General features: G+C 37.3%; 2 protein-coding genes and 1 pseudogene across 2 annotated transcripts; 1 reads left to right on the top strand and 2 right to left on the bottom strand.

The window, feature by feature from the left end:
• Positions 1 to 451: 451 nt before the first annotated feature.
• On the top strand, positions 452 to 1,850 carry LOC114186128 (2-oxoglutarate (2OG) and Fe(II)-dependent oxygenase superfamily protein). The gene is made up of 2 exons (XM_028074156.2): positions 452 to 1,118; positions 1,331 to 1,850. The coding sequence occupies exons 1-2, from the start codon at positions 517 to 519 to the stop codon at positions 1,689 to 1,691; spliced, it is 963 nt and encodes a 320-aa protein (XP_027929957.2). The 5' UTR covers positions 452 to 516; the 3' UTR covers positions 1,692 to 1,850.
• Positions 1,851 to 2,090: 240 nt separating this feature from the next.
• Positions 2,091 to 6,634, bottom strand: LOC114186127 (lysM domain receptor-like kinase 3). The gene is made up of 11 exons (XM_028074155.2): positions 5,421 to 6,634; positions 5,203 to 5,280; positions 4,645 to 4,935; positions 4,326 to 4,471; positions 4,120 to 4,209; positions 3,911 to 4,016; positions 3,577 to 3,728; positions 3,397 to 3,494; positions 3,176 to 3,308; positions 2,685 to 2,792; positions 2,091 to 2,429 (listed from the first exon to the last, which is right to left on the bottom strand). The coding sequence occupies exons 1-11, from the start codon at positions 6,022 to 6,024 to the stop codon at positions 2,265 to 2,267; spliced, it is 1,971 nt and encodes a 656-aa protein (XP_027929956.2). The 5' UTR covers positions 6,025 to 6,634; the 3' UTR covers positions 2,091 to 2,264.
• A 722-nt stretch (positions 6,635 to 7,356) lies between these two features.
• LOC114184496 (putative pentatricopeptide repeat-containing protein At5g65820) lies at positions 7,357 to 15,242 on the bottom strand (annotated as a pseudogene).
• Positions 15,243 to 15,725: the final 483 nt, after the last annotated feature.

Below are 15,725 nucleotides of genomic sequence, written 5' to 3'. Positions count from 1 at the left end.
ATAAAAGAAATCTGTAAATAATAATCCACATCAATTGAAAAATAAAACTATGTCGAAGTCACCGGAAGAAATATTTACAAACTTAGTCAAGAAAATAGCATTGACTAAATTTTTCTAAAAAGATAATTAATATAACCAATTAGAACAAAATAAAATAAAATTTTAAAATTAAAATTATTTTAAGTAAACAAAACACTAAAAAAAGTAAATCGTTTAAAACAGGAATAAGTTAAATTTATTGTATTTGATACCTTTCAAAATATAAGAATTATTAATTAAATTATTTTCTTTAAACAAGACATTCGAAAATCAAATATTTTAAAATAAGAATAAGTTAAATGTAGTATATTTGGATAACTTTCAAAACAAATGAATTATGAAATTTAGGATTTTGGGTTTTAGAAGTTTTGTACCTAAATGCAATGTAAAGTTACTTACATTTAATTATGGAGGTATTTGTGAATGCAATAACCCACACTTATCCTCACCGTGGTTGGTGACTGAGAAAAACAAAACATGGGAACTGCTTTTGTGGAAATCCATGTTCCCGGACAGAAGTTTGTGAACGGAGTTCCATTCCCGGCGGTTCTTTCTCCGTCTGCAAGTGCAATTTCTCTTACGGATTCCGTCAAAGCCAACAAACTCTTCCTCCAATCACTGCTACTCCAATCGGGGGCTGTCCTTTTCAGGGGTTTTCCCCTCTCCACCGCTTCCCACTTCAACGACGTCGTTGAAGCGTTCGGCTACGACGAGCTTCCCTACGTGGGCGGCGCCGCTCCCCGCACCAACGTCGTCGGTCGCGTCTTCACCGCCAATGAGTCCCCACCTGACCAGAAGATTCCTTTCCACCACGAAATGGCTCAAGTTCCTGAATTTCCTTCCAAGTTGTTTTTCTTCTGCGAAGTGGAGCCTGGGAGTGGCGGCGAAACCCCCATTGTTCTTAGCCATGTCGTGTATGAAAGGATGAAGGACAAATACCCCGAGTTCGTGGAGAGACTGGAGAAGCATGGCTTGTTGTACATCAGGGTCTTGGGAGAAGACGATAACCCTTCTTCCCCAATTGGCCGTGGCTGGAAATCAACGTTCTTAACCACAGACAAAGCCATCGCTCAACAAAGGTTGTTTTTTTTTTTTTCTCTTTTGAGTAAATTCGTGACGTACACTGAAGTTTGGTTTGCTGTTCAAGCAGTTGGGGTTAGTGTATAAAAAAACGTATTATGATAACATTTTTCAAACAATCATGGAGTGAAGTGTAGGAAAATTTCAGTGCAAATTGTTCATTACTTATTTATTTACATGGAAAAGAAAAATAAAATTGATTGCATTGTAGGGCTGGTAAACTGGGTATGAAGTTGGAATGGCTGGAGGATGGTGTGAAGACGATTATGGGTCCAATTCCGGGTGTGAAATATGATGAAAGTAGACAGCGGAAGATATGGTTTAACAGCATGGTGGCTGCTTACACAGGGTGGGAAGATGAACGGAATGATCCTGTTAAAGCTGTAACCTTTGGGGATGGTGAACCACTACCTCCTGATATAGTCTATGATTGTCTGCACATTCTGGAAGAGGAATCTGTGGCCATTCCCTGGCAAAAAGGGGATGTTCTCTTCATTGATAATTGGGCCGTCCTTCATTCCAGAAGATCTTTCCATCCACCACGCAGGGTTCTAGCTTCCCTTGTCAAGTAAGCTTTGTAGCAGCTAGCTACAAACACCGTTTGTTTCTCCTACCTTCAGTTCTGTCTGTATTGTAATTTCATACAGAAACATCCACGTGTATACCATTACCATATTAGAAACAATAACTGCTTCAGTATCAATAACAAATCCTTGAAATATTATTATTAACTCGAGAGAAAATAGCATGTATTTGGGAGCATGAAAAGATTCCTTGTCCTAGCATGGATTCAACACGAAGCAACATTTTTGGACGAATGTTACAGCCTTAAAATTTGGGAATTGCATCACTGTTTGCCTTATCTGGTCCTTGGGAAGGGTATAAACATTGCAAGTAATCAATGTGTATACACGTATGTATATTAATGAAATTACAAATTATGTCGGTAACAATCAGAACACAGCGAAGTCTTTTCTCAACTCCATCACAACATATTTTAATTTCCAAAACTTTGTCCTGTAAAATACAATTGATCCATCGGTTTCATGTGAAGTCTTAGCTCATATTTGATTGTATTTCTATGGTAAAAGGAAGAGGAGAAGATAATAGAGTAGTGGAAGGAAATGATGACGTTGGTGTGTAAACTATCTTCCCTGAACGAGAGCGCTGAATACTTGGCTGTTTCCGGCAAGAGTGGCTTCCCACTCAGCAGAAGACAGCAGGATTTGTGAGAGGGAAATCACAACTTGCTTCATGTCAGGACGTAATACGGGATCCTCTTCCACACATTGCTTTGCCAGCATGGCCATCTATGTGCGGACACAACACAACAAAACACCAAGATCAATGAGCCAGTAGAGTAAAACCTTTATGCAGAATGTCACTTCAAAGTGGATGTAGTTTTGTTCTGTTTCTAATTTTCATTAGTCCAAGAAAAACTATGAAACAAATTAACATTTTCTTAATTAGGCCGTGAGTTGGACGATCTTCAAGCTTTTTGGGGCTGAAAAATCAAATACCCAAAACCATGAACATAACAGTAGAAAATGGAGAAGTGAACTTACCTTATGTACACAATCATGAGGATACAGATCCATCAGAGTAGGATCAACGAGGTTACTTGTGCTTGACATGCTAACGGAATCAGGTGAGTTCCTAAGAATTGCCAACATCTGCAATTTAACAAATATTAAGGTTTTGCCTCACGTAACAGTTACAATTCGCAACTATAAACCTCATAAACTTGCATAATAAATTAGAAATCCTACATTTGTAACATGTTGCAAGAAAACACAGATATTGCAGCTGCCAAGTTTAGAATAAAAAAAATGTAATGCATCAGAGGTCAAAGCAAAGAAGTTATCTAGTTTCCATGGCATTTGATTTAAGGTTTACTTGTCGTACGTAAATTTGGTATCCTCAAACCAGGCACAACCTATCCTATGTACCATCATTACCAGATATATTAGTGACTTGACGGCTATGATTAGTTAACTATATTTCAATAGATGCCAATGACAATTTTTGCACTATAATGTCTCATAAGGAAACTTACAATAGATGCCAATGGTCGTTTTTCAGGACCTTGTGTTTGAATGATGGCCTCCTTCCCTGACATGACCTCAAAAAGAACAACACCAAATGCATAGACATCGCTTTTGGTCGTTGCAAGGCCATTGCTAAAGTATCTGCAAAATATTATAAATAGGGAAAAAAGTCAATTTTTTTTTTTTCTCTTTCAATATAAGAGGAGTGTTTGTGTACAAGTATACATACTCTGGAGCGAGATACCCATATGCATTTACACCTTTGGATGTTGTGGTTTCTCCCTCATTTGTTTTACCAACTAGTTTTGCTAACCCAAAATCTGATATCTAAAAAAATAGTGAGATCTGGCAATCAGCACATCTGCAAAACCTTTTCAAATAATTCAATGGTGTCCAAATCTGTTAGTACCTTGGCTCTAAAGGAAGCATCAAGCAATATGTTGCTTGTCTTGATACCTTGATGGACGTAGCGAGTTTTTGTATGTTCGTGTATGTATTCAATGGCCCTAGCAGCATCAAGTGCAATCTGGACCCTTGTGATCCAAGAAAGAGATGAATGACCTAAAAGCAAGACAAAATAAAAAAATGGTCTTGAACCATATATTCATTATGTTCAGGCAAGACGACAAAACGCCAATTCAAACCTTCTCATCGTTGAATTGGAAGCTTTTATCAGTACTACTGATTATACCACTAGAAATTTTATTCAAGTATTTCTGCAGTAAAAACCAAGATGATCTTACCCTTATTTTGAGTATCATGCAAATGGCTGCTGAGTGAACCCTTCTGAGCATATTCATAAATAAGGAAAAAACCATCATGACTAGCCGCATAGCCCACCAATTCTACCTTGACAAAATTAATAAGAAATTGGACTCAAGCTCTTGAATAGAAGAAAGGAATTTGTTTTGAAAACAAAGCATGTAATTTATTGCAACCAATAAGGTATTACCAGATTAGCATGATGAACCTTGCACAGAACTTTTATCTCTGACATAAATTCTTTAGTTTTAGTAGCTGTAATTCTTTTTATAGCAACTTCCTAGAAGATTTAAATACAGGCCAAATCAGTAGGAGTATAATAGTTGTCTCATTAGTTCCTTATGGTGAAGCACTTGCTTTTTTCTACAACACAACTAAAAGTACAAGGCCACAAACCTGGTCACGAAGGAGACCATAGTAAACAGAACCATGTGCTCTGTGCCCAAGCAGATTTGAATCAGAGAAACCATCGGTTGAGGCAAAAATCTCTTCGTATGAAAAAACTACAGGCCTATCCATGTCCAACATGTGAGGTATTAGGGCTGCAATATCAAATTTTAATCAATTTTAATCTAAAATTGTCTCATAGAGATGAGTGTAAGTGTGTGTATAAGTACAAAGAATCGAATACAAATCTGAGGTCAATTAACATGTGTAGACTTCAGAAAAAAAAGTGTATGCTCGATAGTCCAATCCAAATTAGTAGAGTCATTACACGATGCTTTGGTTGTTACGGTAATTTGGTGGCTGCTGGATTCACCATCAGTTTGCTTCTGGTCCACCGGTTTGCCACATCCACAAAACAAATTTGGATTACCAAAAACATAGAACTTATTAGAGATCTTTCCTGCAGAATTTGTTGCATTATTTCTGGCTTCAACCAAACAATTGGGCGATCTCAGGAATACACAGACAACAATGCTTAATATTATCAGAGCAAGACCAACCGCAAAACCTCCTACGATCCATTCATGGGGCACACGAGCCTTCTGGTTGATTTGGTCGGCTGTTGGAAAAGAAAGTTACATACTCAATGTTTGCATAATAACTGACTTTTTTTGGGTTAAATAATGTTTCCTTTGGAATTTCAGAGCTTAGTAAAACTGGCAGAACAGTTAAAAATGAACTAAAAGAACAAGAAAACATAATATATGTTTGTAAACAAAACTTCAACCTTTACTATTTGTGCAAAGATAAAGACAAGACTAACTTTTCTTTCTGAAGGAAAACTAAAATGGTTTCTCCTGTTCTTCCATTATATGCTGATCTATACCTGAAAATTCATCTACAGAAGGTGAAGGGACTGGTACTGGAGGAGTGTCATTCTTGAAGTGATAAAGCTCACCAGGAACTGCAATGCACTTAAAAATTTCAACATTGCAAGTCAAGAATAAAAATTTAGCCAACTACATTTGCTTAGGTGATGAAAAGAATCATTCAACTTATAATGCTAAAAAGATTGAAGTGTTGAAAAAGATTGTTGATGCTAACCCGAATTCAAAGGTATATAATAGAGAGCACCAACAGAGAAGCTACCAGGATCGTCAATGCCATTCACTGTCTCAATGCTATCCATACTAACCCCAAACCGGCTTGCTAGTGATTCAACACTGTCCCCATCTTTGATGACATAGCTCATCAAATAGTTCCACAGTCCACTGGAGCAGCTACAGAACAAGTTCAGTGATATGACACCATGGTCTTTTCTTGCCCCATTTGTTGTGTTGGGCAAGAGAGCAAGCCCATCATAAGCTTCCTTCACCAAATCATGCACAAACCCTCCATTGGATTTCACTGTTAGTGTGGTGTTAGACACAAACTTCTTCGTACCAGCATCACAAGAACAGTTTTTTCTGATGAATAAATAATCCCAGCCATTGTCTTCGTAAGTGATCTCACCGGGTAACACGTCAAACATGCTTTGTATCACAGCCAAGGTTTGGTTTGGTTTAGGCTTGAAGGCCAAGAAAGAAGTACAAACGCGGCTTGTGTCGGTGCAGTTTGTTGGCGTGGGATAAGAACTCGTGCAACAAAGACGGAGCAGAATTATATACAAATGTAGCAACCTCAAACGGCGGTTTATTGAAGGATTCATCTCTTTGCTTAAAACAAACGAGAATAAAAGTTTCCAAATCTGTGATATAGTAACAAAATTTGAGTTGAGGAGAAAATAGTGGAACTTGGTTTAGAGAAAGTAGTTTAGAATGAAAGAATAAGGACAATAAAGGAGGAAAGTTTATCCTAGTTTGAAGGCTAATGGAACATTTAAGTACAGATTCAGAGTACAATGAGGGGTGGCAGTTCCAAGTTCCAACTCAAAAAACCTGTTTTGTTCTTATTCTTCAACAATTTGAAACAATCCAAATAGTGTCGAAAGAAATATCATCACAAGATATGTCATAATGTAACGATTGATGAAATCGTAAACGGGCATGTGCTAAATTTAAGAAGCAACCAACGGAAACGTATGGTGCATTGTTAATGGAAGAAGAAAGTAATGACGAGAAGGTAAGCACAACATTTATTTTGAACTGAAAACAATGAAACAAAAAAACTTTAAGAACCTACTATGATGGGGACATCTCGATATTTTCTTGCAGCTAAAATTAATAGCGTAGTAGTAGTAACATTTTCACATATGAAAAAGGAACAAGTTGGTTTTCCTCTACAATTGTTTTGAGATTCCAAGCAACAGGGAAGTCATTAATTTATCGTGTTAAGGAGTTTCCACTTACAGCAAAATAGGAACAATAACTGATTTTTTTTTTCTTGAACAGAGGGAAAAAGATTTTGGTCTTAAATGATGAAAGACCTGCGTCGGTAACAAGGTCCCGAACTAGCCGTTGACTAGCTGCAACCGACACAAAAGAGTTATTTGCTGCTTCTGAGTTGCATTGAAGAGAGGTGGACATTCAGATAGGAAGTGGGAATTAGCGAAGTGTGGTGATTAGAGTGAAGGAATGAAGAATGATTGGATGCAAAGATAGGAGTATCGTAGTGATGGCTGTAGAGAATAGACACTCTCGGAAGACATAAAAAGTGCAGTCTAGGACAGTGTCGCACATGGACACAAGACAAAGTGTTTGCTGCTATAAATATTACTTGGATCCCACACTAGCACGTCAGAGCTCAGAAAATATATATTCCATTCATAAATATTAATTAACACTTGACATTTATAATTGATTTAGTATATTGAAAATCCAATATCTTCGTTCATTGATGTTTTGATATTTTATCTTTATTCTAAAATTATTGTTATTTTACAAATTTTAAATTTCATTTCAGTTAAGATAACTAAATTAAACCTTTATCAGAAATAATTTTGGAATGAAAAGAGTGATATAATATATAAAATTTATTTTCACTTGTTAATTATCATGGTTTTTATCAAATTCAATTAAATGGAGTGGTACATATATCTGAATAATCAAGAAGAAAAATATTTTCACATTATTTCATCCTGCTTAAAGGCGAAAATAGATACATAAAATGATTATAGGTAGAACTTATGTTCTATCGAAAACTACATTTTAATTTTTCACCTAATTTTACAATGTCTTTCGCCTAAACTAGGCATAACCTAAGTTTAAAACTTCAATGAACCGAAGAGTTATCAACAGCGTGAGTGAGGGGAGTATAACACATCAGGGTATTGCAATTAATTCTGACTCCAGATCACAGCGAAACTCTGAACTTAAAGAACCAGAACTGCATAATGCAATATCCTCGTATTATGAAGGAATGATCCCGTGAAAGGATCTTGTCTTCTGAACATTGGATCCTTTGTGGAGTTCTCAAACCCCATCGAGAAAAGAAAGTATATTGCCCAAATTGCTATCCTTTGAGCTATCTCCTCCTTTTCCACTAATGGAATTGAAATGCCTGATAACTTCGCAGTCACTATAGCACTGGAATAGCAGTGAATAAAGTTAGCATGATCATCAATTATTACAGTAACCTTTTTGTTTTAAAAAATAAAACCAGATGAAAAAGGGGTCTACAAGGTTTAGATAACAAAATTCCAGGGAGACATGATACAGAAAAAAAGTTATCCAGAAGCCATCTGTACCGTCATGTTGCCTGCCACCAAACGGATAACCTGGTCCAGAAGATATCCCTAAAAAAATAGCATTCAATTTCACAATATGTACCTAAAATATGCACATGTAGACTTGACCCCTAAGTGAAGAAATGGAAAATGAAGACAAAACATAATCTTGTTGAACTAACAACTTTGAAAAAAATAAAATAAAATACTTCCCGTGGCTGATTGTGTAAATGAAGGTTCTTGAAACAAGTATCACATTTTCGTAAAACATATTCATATTAGAGTCAACCAGTAGAATAGAATTTCAGATTCAGAATTCCTTTTCAATCTCTATTTCCTTTCCTCTCACATTATCTCAAGTTCTCAAATTCTGATAGTATTGATACAGGAGAGAAAAAGCAGCTTCTCTAATGAATTGAATGTAAAGAAAATCATTTAGTTTCCTTTCAATTGAATTTCCTGATCAAATTCTTGCAAAAGATCACACTCCTCTGGATTCCTACATATTTTACGTCAAACTTCACCGGTGAAAATTATAATTTGTGACGGCCTCCACCCCATTGGCGTTGTCTAGCTCTCCTCTTCCTCCCATCGTTTTTCTCCTTTTCCTATCTCCTCTCCGCTTATACATCTCATAACTGATCTGCCTATCAGCTGCCATTTTCCTTACCTTCTCCGAGATCTCTGCCGCGAACCGCCTGTTATATAATTTCCTCAAACCACACATAAGTTCTACAAAAGTATATGGATGTGGCATTAAATCCTTGTTAGGAATCCAAGTGTGAGTCTAAGTCCCACATTGACCAGAAATGAGAAAGTAGAGCATTATATAAGGATCAAGACCCATAAACCTATTGCCTTAAGGTTTTGGGTTGAGAGTGGTGTCAGTGTCTTATGTGGTTAGGCTCAGATCTCATTGGTGTCGTTCTTTCCAGTGAAACCCCTCTGTAAAACCTAACAAGTGGTATCAGAGCCATTTTTCTTAGTATGCTCTTGGAAGAAGGGAAGGTGAGGATTGAGAAGTTGAGAAGTTTGATGGCAGTGACTTCGGGTTCTGGAAGAAGGGAAGGTGAGGATTGAGAAGTTTGATGGCAGTGACTTCGGGTTCTGGAAGATGCAGATAAGTATCCTAAAAAAAGGGAACCTTTCCTCTCCCCAGCCTAAGAAGATGTGAAAGCGTCTCTCGCTCTATAAGAACGGTGCGTTCTGAGGTGTGAAGTGGGAGATAAGGGATTTCATAATTGGGGTTTTGAATAAGACGACCTTTTCCTTTTTCATTCTTATTACTTTTTCAAATTGAAAAAGTAATAAGAATGAGAGGTGTTAAGCTTTTTATCATCCTGGCGCCGAGCTATTTTTCCGCAGGACCTCCCCTACAGTATCGTCACCGCAGTAGAGTTTAACCACCAAGTTCGGGATGACATTAGCCAAGAATGTTGCGTTCAACATCATGAACGAGAACACAACCGTAGATTTGATGAAGGCATTGTCAAATATGTATGAGAAGCCATCTGCAGCCAATAAAGTGTATTTGATTCGCAGACTAGTCAACCTAAAAATGGGTGAAGGTAACTCGATTACTAATCATATTAGTGAATTCAATACAATTATTGCGCAGTTGACATCAGTGCAGATAACATTTGATGATGAGGTGAAAGCATTAATTTTATTATCATCTCTTCCGGAAAGTTGGAGTGCAACTGTTACTGCAGTTAGTAATTCTGCAAGTAATAGTAAGTTGAAGCTTGATAACATCCGTGACCTGATCTTAAGCGAAGATGTTCGCAGGAAAAGTTCAGGGGAATCTTCCAGTTCTAGTTCCGGTTCAGCATTGAGTACTGAAACTAGAGGAAGAAGTAGCCAGAAAGGTCGTAATCAAGGCCGAGGCAGATCAAAGTCTAGAGAGAAATCAAAACCAAAATACCGGAATGATATCACTTGTTGGAATTGTCAGAAAAGGGGTCACTTTACAAATCAATGTAGGGCTCCAAGGAAGAACAACAACAAGAGGCAAGATAGTGATCAATCAACAAATGCAGCAACTGATGAAATTGAAGATGCACTATTATGTAGTCTAGATAGTTCTATTGATTCATGGATTATGGACTCAGGTGTGTCATTTCATACTACACCTTCTTTAGAACTATTATCTAACTATGTTCCAGGAAAGTTTGGGAAGGTCTACCTTGCAGATGGAAAATCTCTTGATATTATAGGAAGAGGTGATATCAATATCAGAACCTCTAATGGAAGTGTGTGGACTTTGAAGAATGTCAGACATATTCCAGCCTTAAAGAGAAACTTAATATCTATAGGGCAGTTGGATGATGAGAGGCATTACACCACCTTTGGAGATGGACACTGGAAAATAATGAAAGGTAATCTTGTTGTTGCTCGTGGAAAGAAGCGAGGATCTCTTTACATGATTGCAGATGAGGATATGATATCAGTTGCAGAAGTTGGCAACAGTTCCTCTTTGTGGCATCAGAGACTTGGGCATATGAGTGAGAAAGGAATGAAGCTCATGGTCTCAAAAGGTAAAATACCTAACTTGAAGCATGTTGACGTTGGACCTTGCGAACATTGTATCTTTGGAAAGCAGAAAAAGGTTAGCTTCTCCAAAACAAGTAAGTCGTCTAAAGTTGAAAGACTAGCACTAGTGCATACAGATGTTTGGGGGCCAGCTCCAGTGAAATCTCTTGGAGGTTCACAGTATTACGTAACCTTCATTGATGACTCTACAAGAAAGGTATGGGTTTATTTTCTTAAAAATAAATCTGATGTGTTTTCTGTGTTTAAAAGGTGGAAACAGGTTTAAAGATTAAATGTTTGAAGTCTGATAATGGTGGAGAATATGACAGTAATCAATTCAAGGAGTTTTGTTCAGAGAATGGGATCAGAATGATCAAGACGGTTCCAGGAACACCAGAACAAAACGGTGTGGCAGAAAGAATGAATAGAACCTTGAATGAGAAAGCAAGATGTATGAGAATCCAGTCAGGATTACCCAAGGTATTTTGGGCAGATGCAATAAGCACAGCAGCCTATCTCATAAACAGAGGACCATCAGTTTCTTTAGGCTATCAGTTACCTGAAGAAGTATGGTCTGGAAATGAGGTAAACCTTTCACATCTGAAAGTTTTTGGTTGTGCTTCATATATTTTGTTGAACTCTAATAGTAGAGATAAATTGGACCCTAAGGCAAAGCGATGTTATTTCATTGGCTATGGATCTGACATGTATGGCTACAGGTTTTGGGATGACCAAAACAAGAAAATTATCAGAAGTAGAAATGTTACTTTTAATGAAAACATGTTCTATAAGGACAGGACTGCAGAATTTGCAAATGCAAATAAAAGGCCAGAGCAGGTATCATTAGAAGAAGTTTCAGAAAGTGATGTAGCCAACAGAAGGCAAAATACAGAAGTAGAGCCTGAGTCAGAGCCCGAGTCAGAGTTTGGGTCAGAACCTGAACAGATAGTAGAGTCAGTAACTCCTGAATTACCGACTAGAAGGTCTAGCAGAACCATTGTAGCACCACAAAGGTACTCCCCTTCATTGCATTACTTGTTGTTGACTGATGCTGGTGAGCCAGAGCATTTTGCTGAGGCTATGCAGGAAGGTGAATCTATTAAGTGGGAGCTAGCAATGGAAGATGAGATAAAGTCTCTTCAGAAGAATAAGACATGGTCTTTAACCAAGCTTCCAGAAGGAAAGAATGTTTTGCAAAACAGGTGGGTCTATCGGTTAAAAGAAGAACCAGATGGCAGCAAACGATATAAGGCCAAACTCGTAGTGAAAGGGTTCCAACAGAGACAAGGAATTGACTTCACAGAAATTTTCTCTCCTGTTGCCAAGATGACTACCATCAGAGTTATCTTGAGTATAGTAGTTGCAGAAAATCTTCATCTGGAGCAGTTAGATGTGAAAACTGCATTCCTACATGGAGATCTTGAGAAAGAAATCTTTATGGCACAACCAAAAGGTTTTGAAGTACAAGGCAAAGAGAATCTTGTATGCAAGCTTCATAAAAGTTTGTATGGGTTGAAACAAGCACCGCGACAATGGTATAAGAAGTTTAATGAGTTTATGAGAAACTCAGGATTTCACAGATGTGAAGAAGATCATTGTTGTTATGTGAAGAAATATGTTGATAGTTATATCATTCTTGCCTTGTATGTTGATGACATGTTGATTGCTGGTGCTAATATGACAGAAATTGACAGGTTGAAGAAACAATTATCAGAAAATTTTGAAATGAAGGATCTTGGTCCAGCCAAGCAAATTCTTGGTATGAGAATTTTTAGGGATAGATCTAAAGGTATTCTAAATTTATCTCAGGAAAAATATATTGGAAAATTGCTTAGCAGGTTCAATGTTGGAAATGCTAAAACCAGAAATACACCTTTGGGAACTCACTTAAAGTTCTCAAAAAGGCAATCTTCTCAGACAGAGGAAGAAGAAAATCACATGTCTAAAGTGCCATATGCATCTGCAGTAGGGAGCTTGATGTATGCTATGGTTTGCACCAGACCTGATATAGCACATGCAGTGGGAGTTGTGAGCAGGTTTCTATCCAATCCCGGAAAGGAGCATTGGGAAGGCGTGAAGTGGATATTGAGATATTTGAAGGGCACTTCAAAAATGCATTTGTCCTTTAAAAGAAGTAATATCACTTTACAGGGGTTTTCTGATGCAGATTTGGGAGGTGATTTGGATGGTAGAAAGAGCACAACAGGTTATATTTTTACGTTGGGTGGCACAGCTATCAGTTGGAAGTCCAAACTTCAAGGAAGAGTCTCCCTTTCAACCACTGAAGCTGAATATATAGCTATCTCAGAAACAGCAAAAGAGATGATATGGTTGAAGAATCTTCTAAAAGAATTAGGAAAAGGGCAAGATGAACCTTCATTGTTCAGTGACAGTCAAAGTGCCATTTGTCTTGCTAAAAATCCAATTCTTCACTCCAGATGCAAACATATTGAATTGAAATATCATTTTATCAGAAACTTGATAAATGATGGAGATTTGATTTTGTTGAAGATTCCAGGTGTAGAGAATCCAACTGATATGTTGACCAAGACTGTCACAACAACTAAGTTGAGGCTTTGCATTGCCTCAACTGGCCTTCGAGAAAATTGATGATGAAGGCACTACACTAGGTGGTAATGTAAATCAAACCCCAAGTGGGAGAATTGTTAGAATTATGGTGCTTGATTTAGTCCCACATCGCTTAGAATAGTGAGATGTGGTTCTCTATTTTACTATATAAGAGACTCTGTGTAAAGCTTTAAGATACAAAATACAAATACTTCCTAGTGTAGTCGTGGACGTAGGCATACACATTGTAGTCGAACCATGTTAAATTCTCTGTGTCTATTTTTCTCTCCTTTATTCTTTCCTTTATTGCCTTGTTCCTAACAATCCTTATCCATCATGTCTATACAGAACGAACAAGCCTCTTTCACATGTCCTTTTGAAAAGAGTGCATGAATCCAGATTGTCCATGCATTCACATTTAGCTGACACCCTTTAGAACTTGTGATACAATCCCAAGCATCTTTGGCCATTTCAAGCCTCTCAGCTCTTAGAAGAGAATTCATCAGATCCTTCAGGGTACCATATTGAGAAGCAGTAAAAAGCCCTCTTCCAACCATCTCTTTAAAATACTGACATGCTTAAACCAGGCACCCTTGCTCAAGAAAACCATTAATCATGATGACAAAGGTGTCAATGCCAGGACTGAGCCCATTGGGTTCCATTTCATTCGAAAGCCGAACACCTTCCTTGACCTCTCCCAACTTGCAAGCCAACCTAATAACTGTATTATAGATGCTAAGATCCGGAGGACAACCAATCTTCTGCATCTCATTCACCAGTTCCTTGCATTCTTCCAACTCCTCCTTCTTCTCATGGGCCACCATGATATGCTGATAAATAATCTGATTTGGTGAATGCCCTTGCTGTATCATCTCATCCAAAAGCTCATACCCTCTTTTTATTTTTCCCCACTTACAAAATGCACTGATTAATGTGGAATATGTGACAACATCGGCCTGACAACCACTTCTCTGCATCTCAACAAATACCCGCGTAGCCTCCTCCAACCTTCCATGTTTACGAAGTGACTGGATCAAAACTGTGTAGGACGTTGCATTTGGTTCACAACCCTTCCTCCTCATCTCTTTCAAAAGATCATAAGAATCCCCCATTTTCCCGGCCTGAGCATAACCACCGAGTAAGCTATTATAAACCACAATATCTGGCTCAATGCCCGCTTCTTTCATCTGAACCAACACATGCTTGGCCTCCATAACATTCCCTTCCTTACACCAACCATACAACAATGAAGAAATGCTGCACACTCGGTTTCCACCGATACCTTGTGTCCTCAAACAGCGAAGCTGCCTCTTTAACACTTCCATTCTTGCATAAAGCATCCAACAAACACCCAAAAACATATTCATCCGGTTCACACCCGTACTTAGGCATCTCATCAAACACTTCAACCGCCTTCTGAACCATCCTTGAGGAGGCAAACCTTCTCATCAAAATAACAAACACTTGCTGCGTAATCAACTCAGGATTCTCCAGCCTCATTTCCTCAAATCAATGCCCAAACAGCACCAAACTGACGCATCCTACCCAAAATCTTAATCATTGCCTTGTATGCATCCTCATCATGTCGATGACCAGATTGCTTAGAGGCCCAGGAATAGAACCTATACGCCAAATCCCCGGCATCACCACATCGATTCAACACACGCTCAGTCAATCCGGGCCTCACAACAACTCCAGATTCTTTGAGAGCAAGTTCCAATTTGGGAACCCTGGAATGGTACTTTCGTAATATTCTATAAACCTTTTCCACATCAGAATCAAACTCATCATGACTTTGATCGGTTGCGTGGTTTACTGAAATCTCTTGCAGGCGAATGAGGCCAAATTGGTTTGTTAAGCCATTGTTGGTGTTGCTGTCAAACGTTGACCTTTTAGAATTGCAATGTTCGGGTAACTGTGAAGAGGTTTGGGAAGAACTTAGCTCAGAAGTAGTACAGAAAAAAATGGGACGTGTTCCCGGGTGTGATTACCAAGTATTTTTCTTGTTAGGAAGGGGACCAAACCATGTTTTCTGAAGAAAAGCTTCGAAAATCTGTGCATGTCCTTAGATGGTTTTGCCTAAGCTCGATTTCAAAATCTTCAATTTTCTTGAAATGTTTTTTTTTTCCCGACTAGACACGAACTTCAAAGGTTGGTCTATTGTAAGTTGTGAGGGGTTGATTAGGAAATAGGTGGGGTGAACGACTTTATTGTAATGTTGTGAAGGATGCAGAACTTCACTTTGTCTTCCTTTTCTTATTTTCAAATTTATTTAAAAATTGATATTAAAAAATAAATAAATATAAGACAATGTTAAATATATCTATATCTATACGTAGAGATTTTTTTTATAATTATTTATTTCTAATATATTTTTTACAATATAATTTTTTATTTATTTTCTAAAATTTAACAGTTATTTTTATATGTTTTTTATAAAATTATTCTAATAATTATCTTCATTCTTTTATTTATTAATAATTATTTTTTTTATTTTTTTTATTTTATTTTTAATAAATATAAATTTACATTTGAGAGATCCGTTTTGTGTGTTTATAATTATTTACTTTTTCTTATATATAAAAAAATTTTCTCGTTTTGTATTCATAGTTATTTATTCTTAATATATCTTTTATTATATAATT

The sequence above is a fragment of the Vigna unguiculata genome, chromosome 5 (genome assembly GCF_037176805.1).
Source record: "Vigna unguiculata cultivar grain cowpea cultivar isolate G323 ecotype 2 chromosome 5, ASM3717680v1, whole genome shotgun sequence".
NCBI lineage: Eukaryota > Viridiplantae > Streptophyta > Magnoliopsida > Fabales > Fabaceae > Vigna > Vigna unguiculata.
The sequence above is the reverse complement of the archived record's forward strand: the minus strand, read 5'-3'. Positions and strand labels throughout refer to the sequence as shown.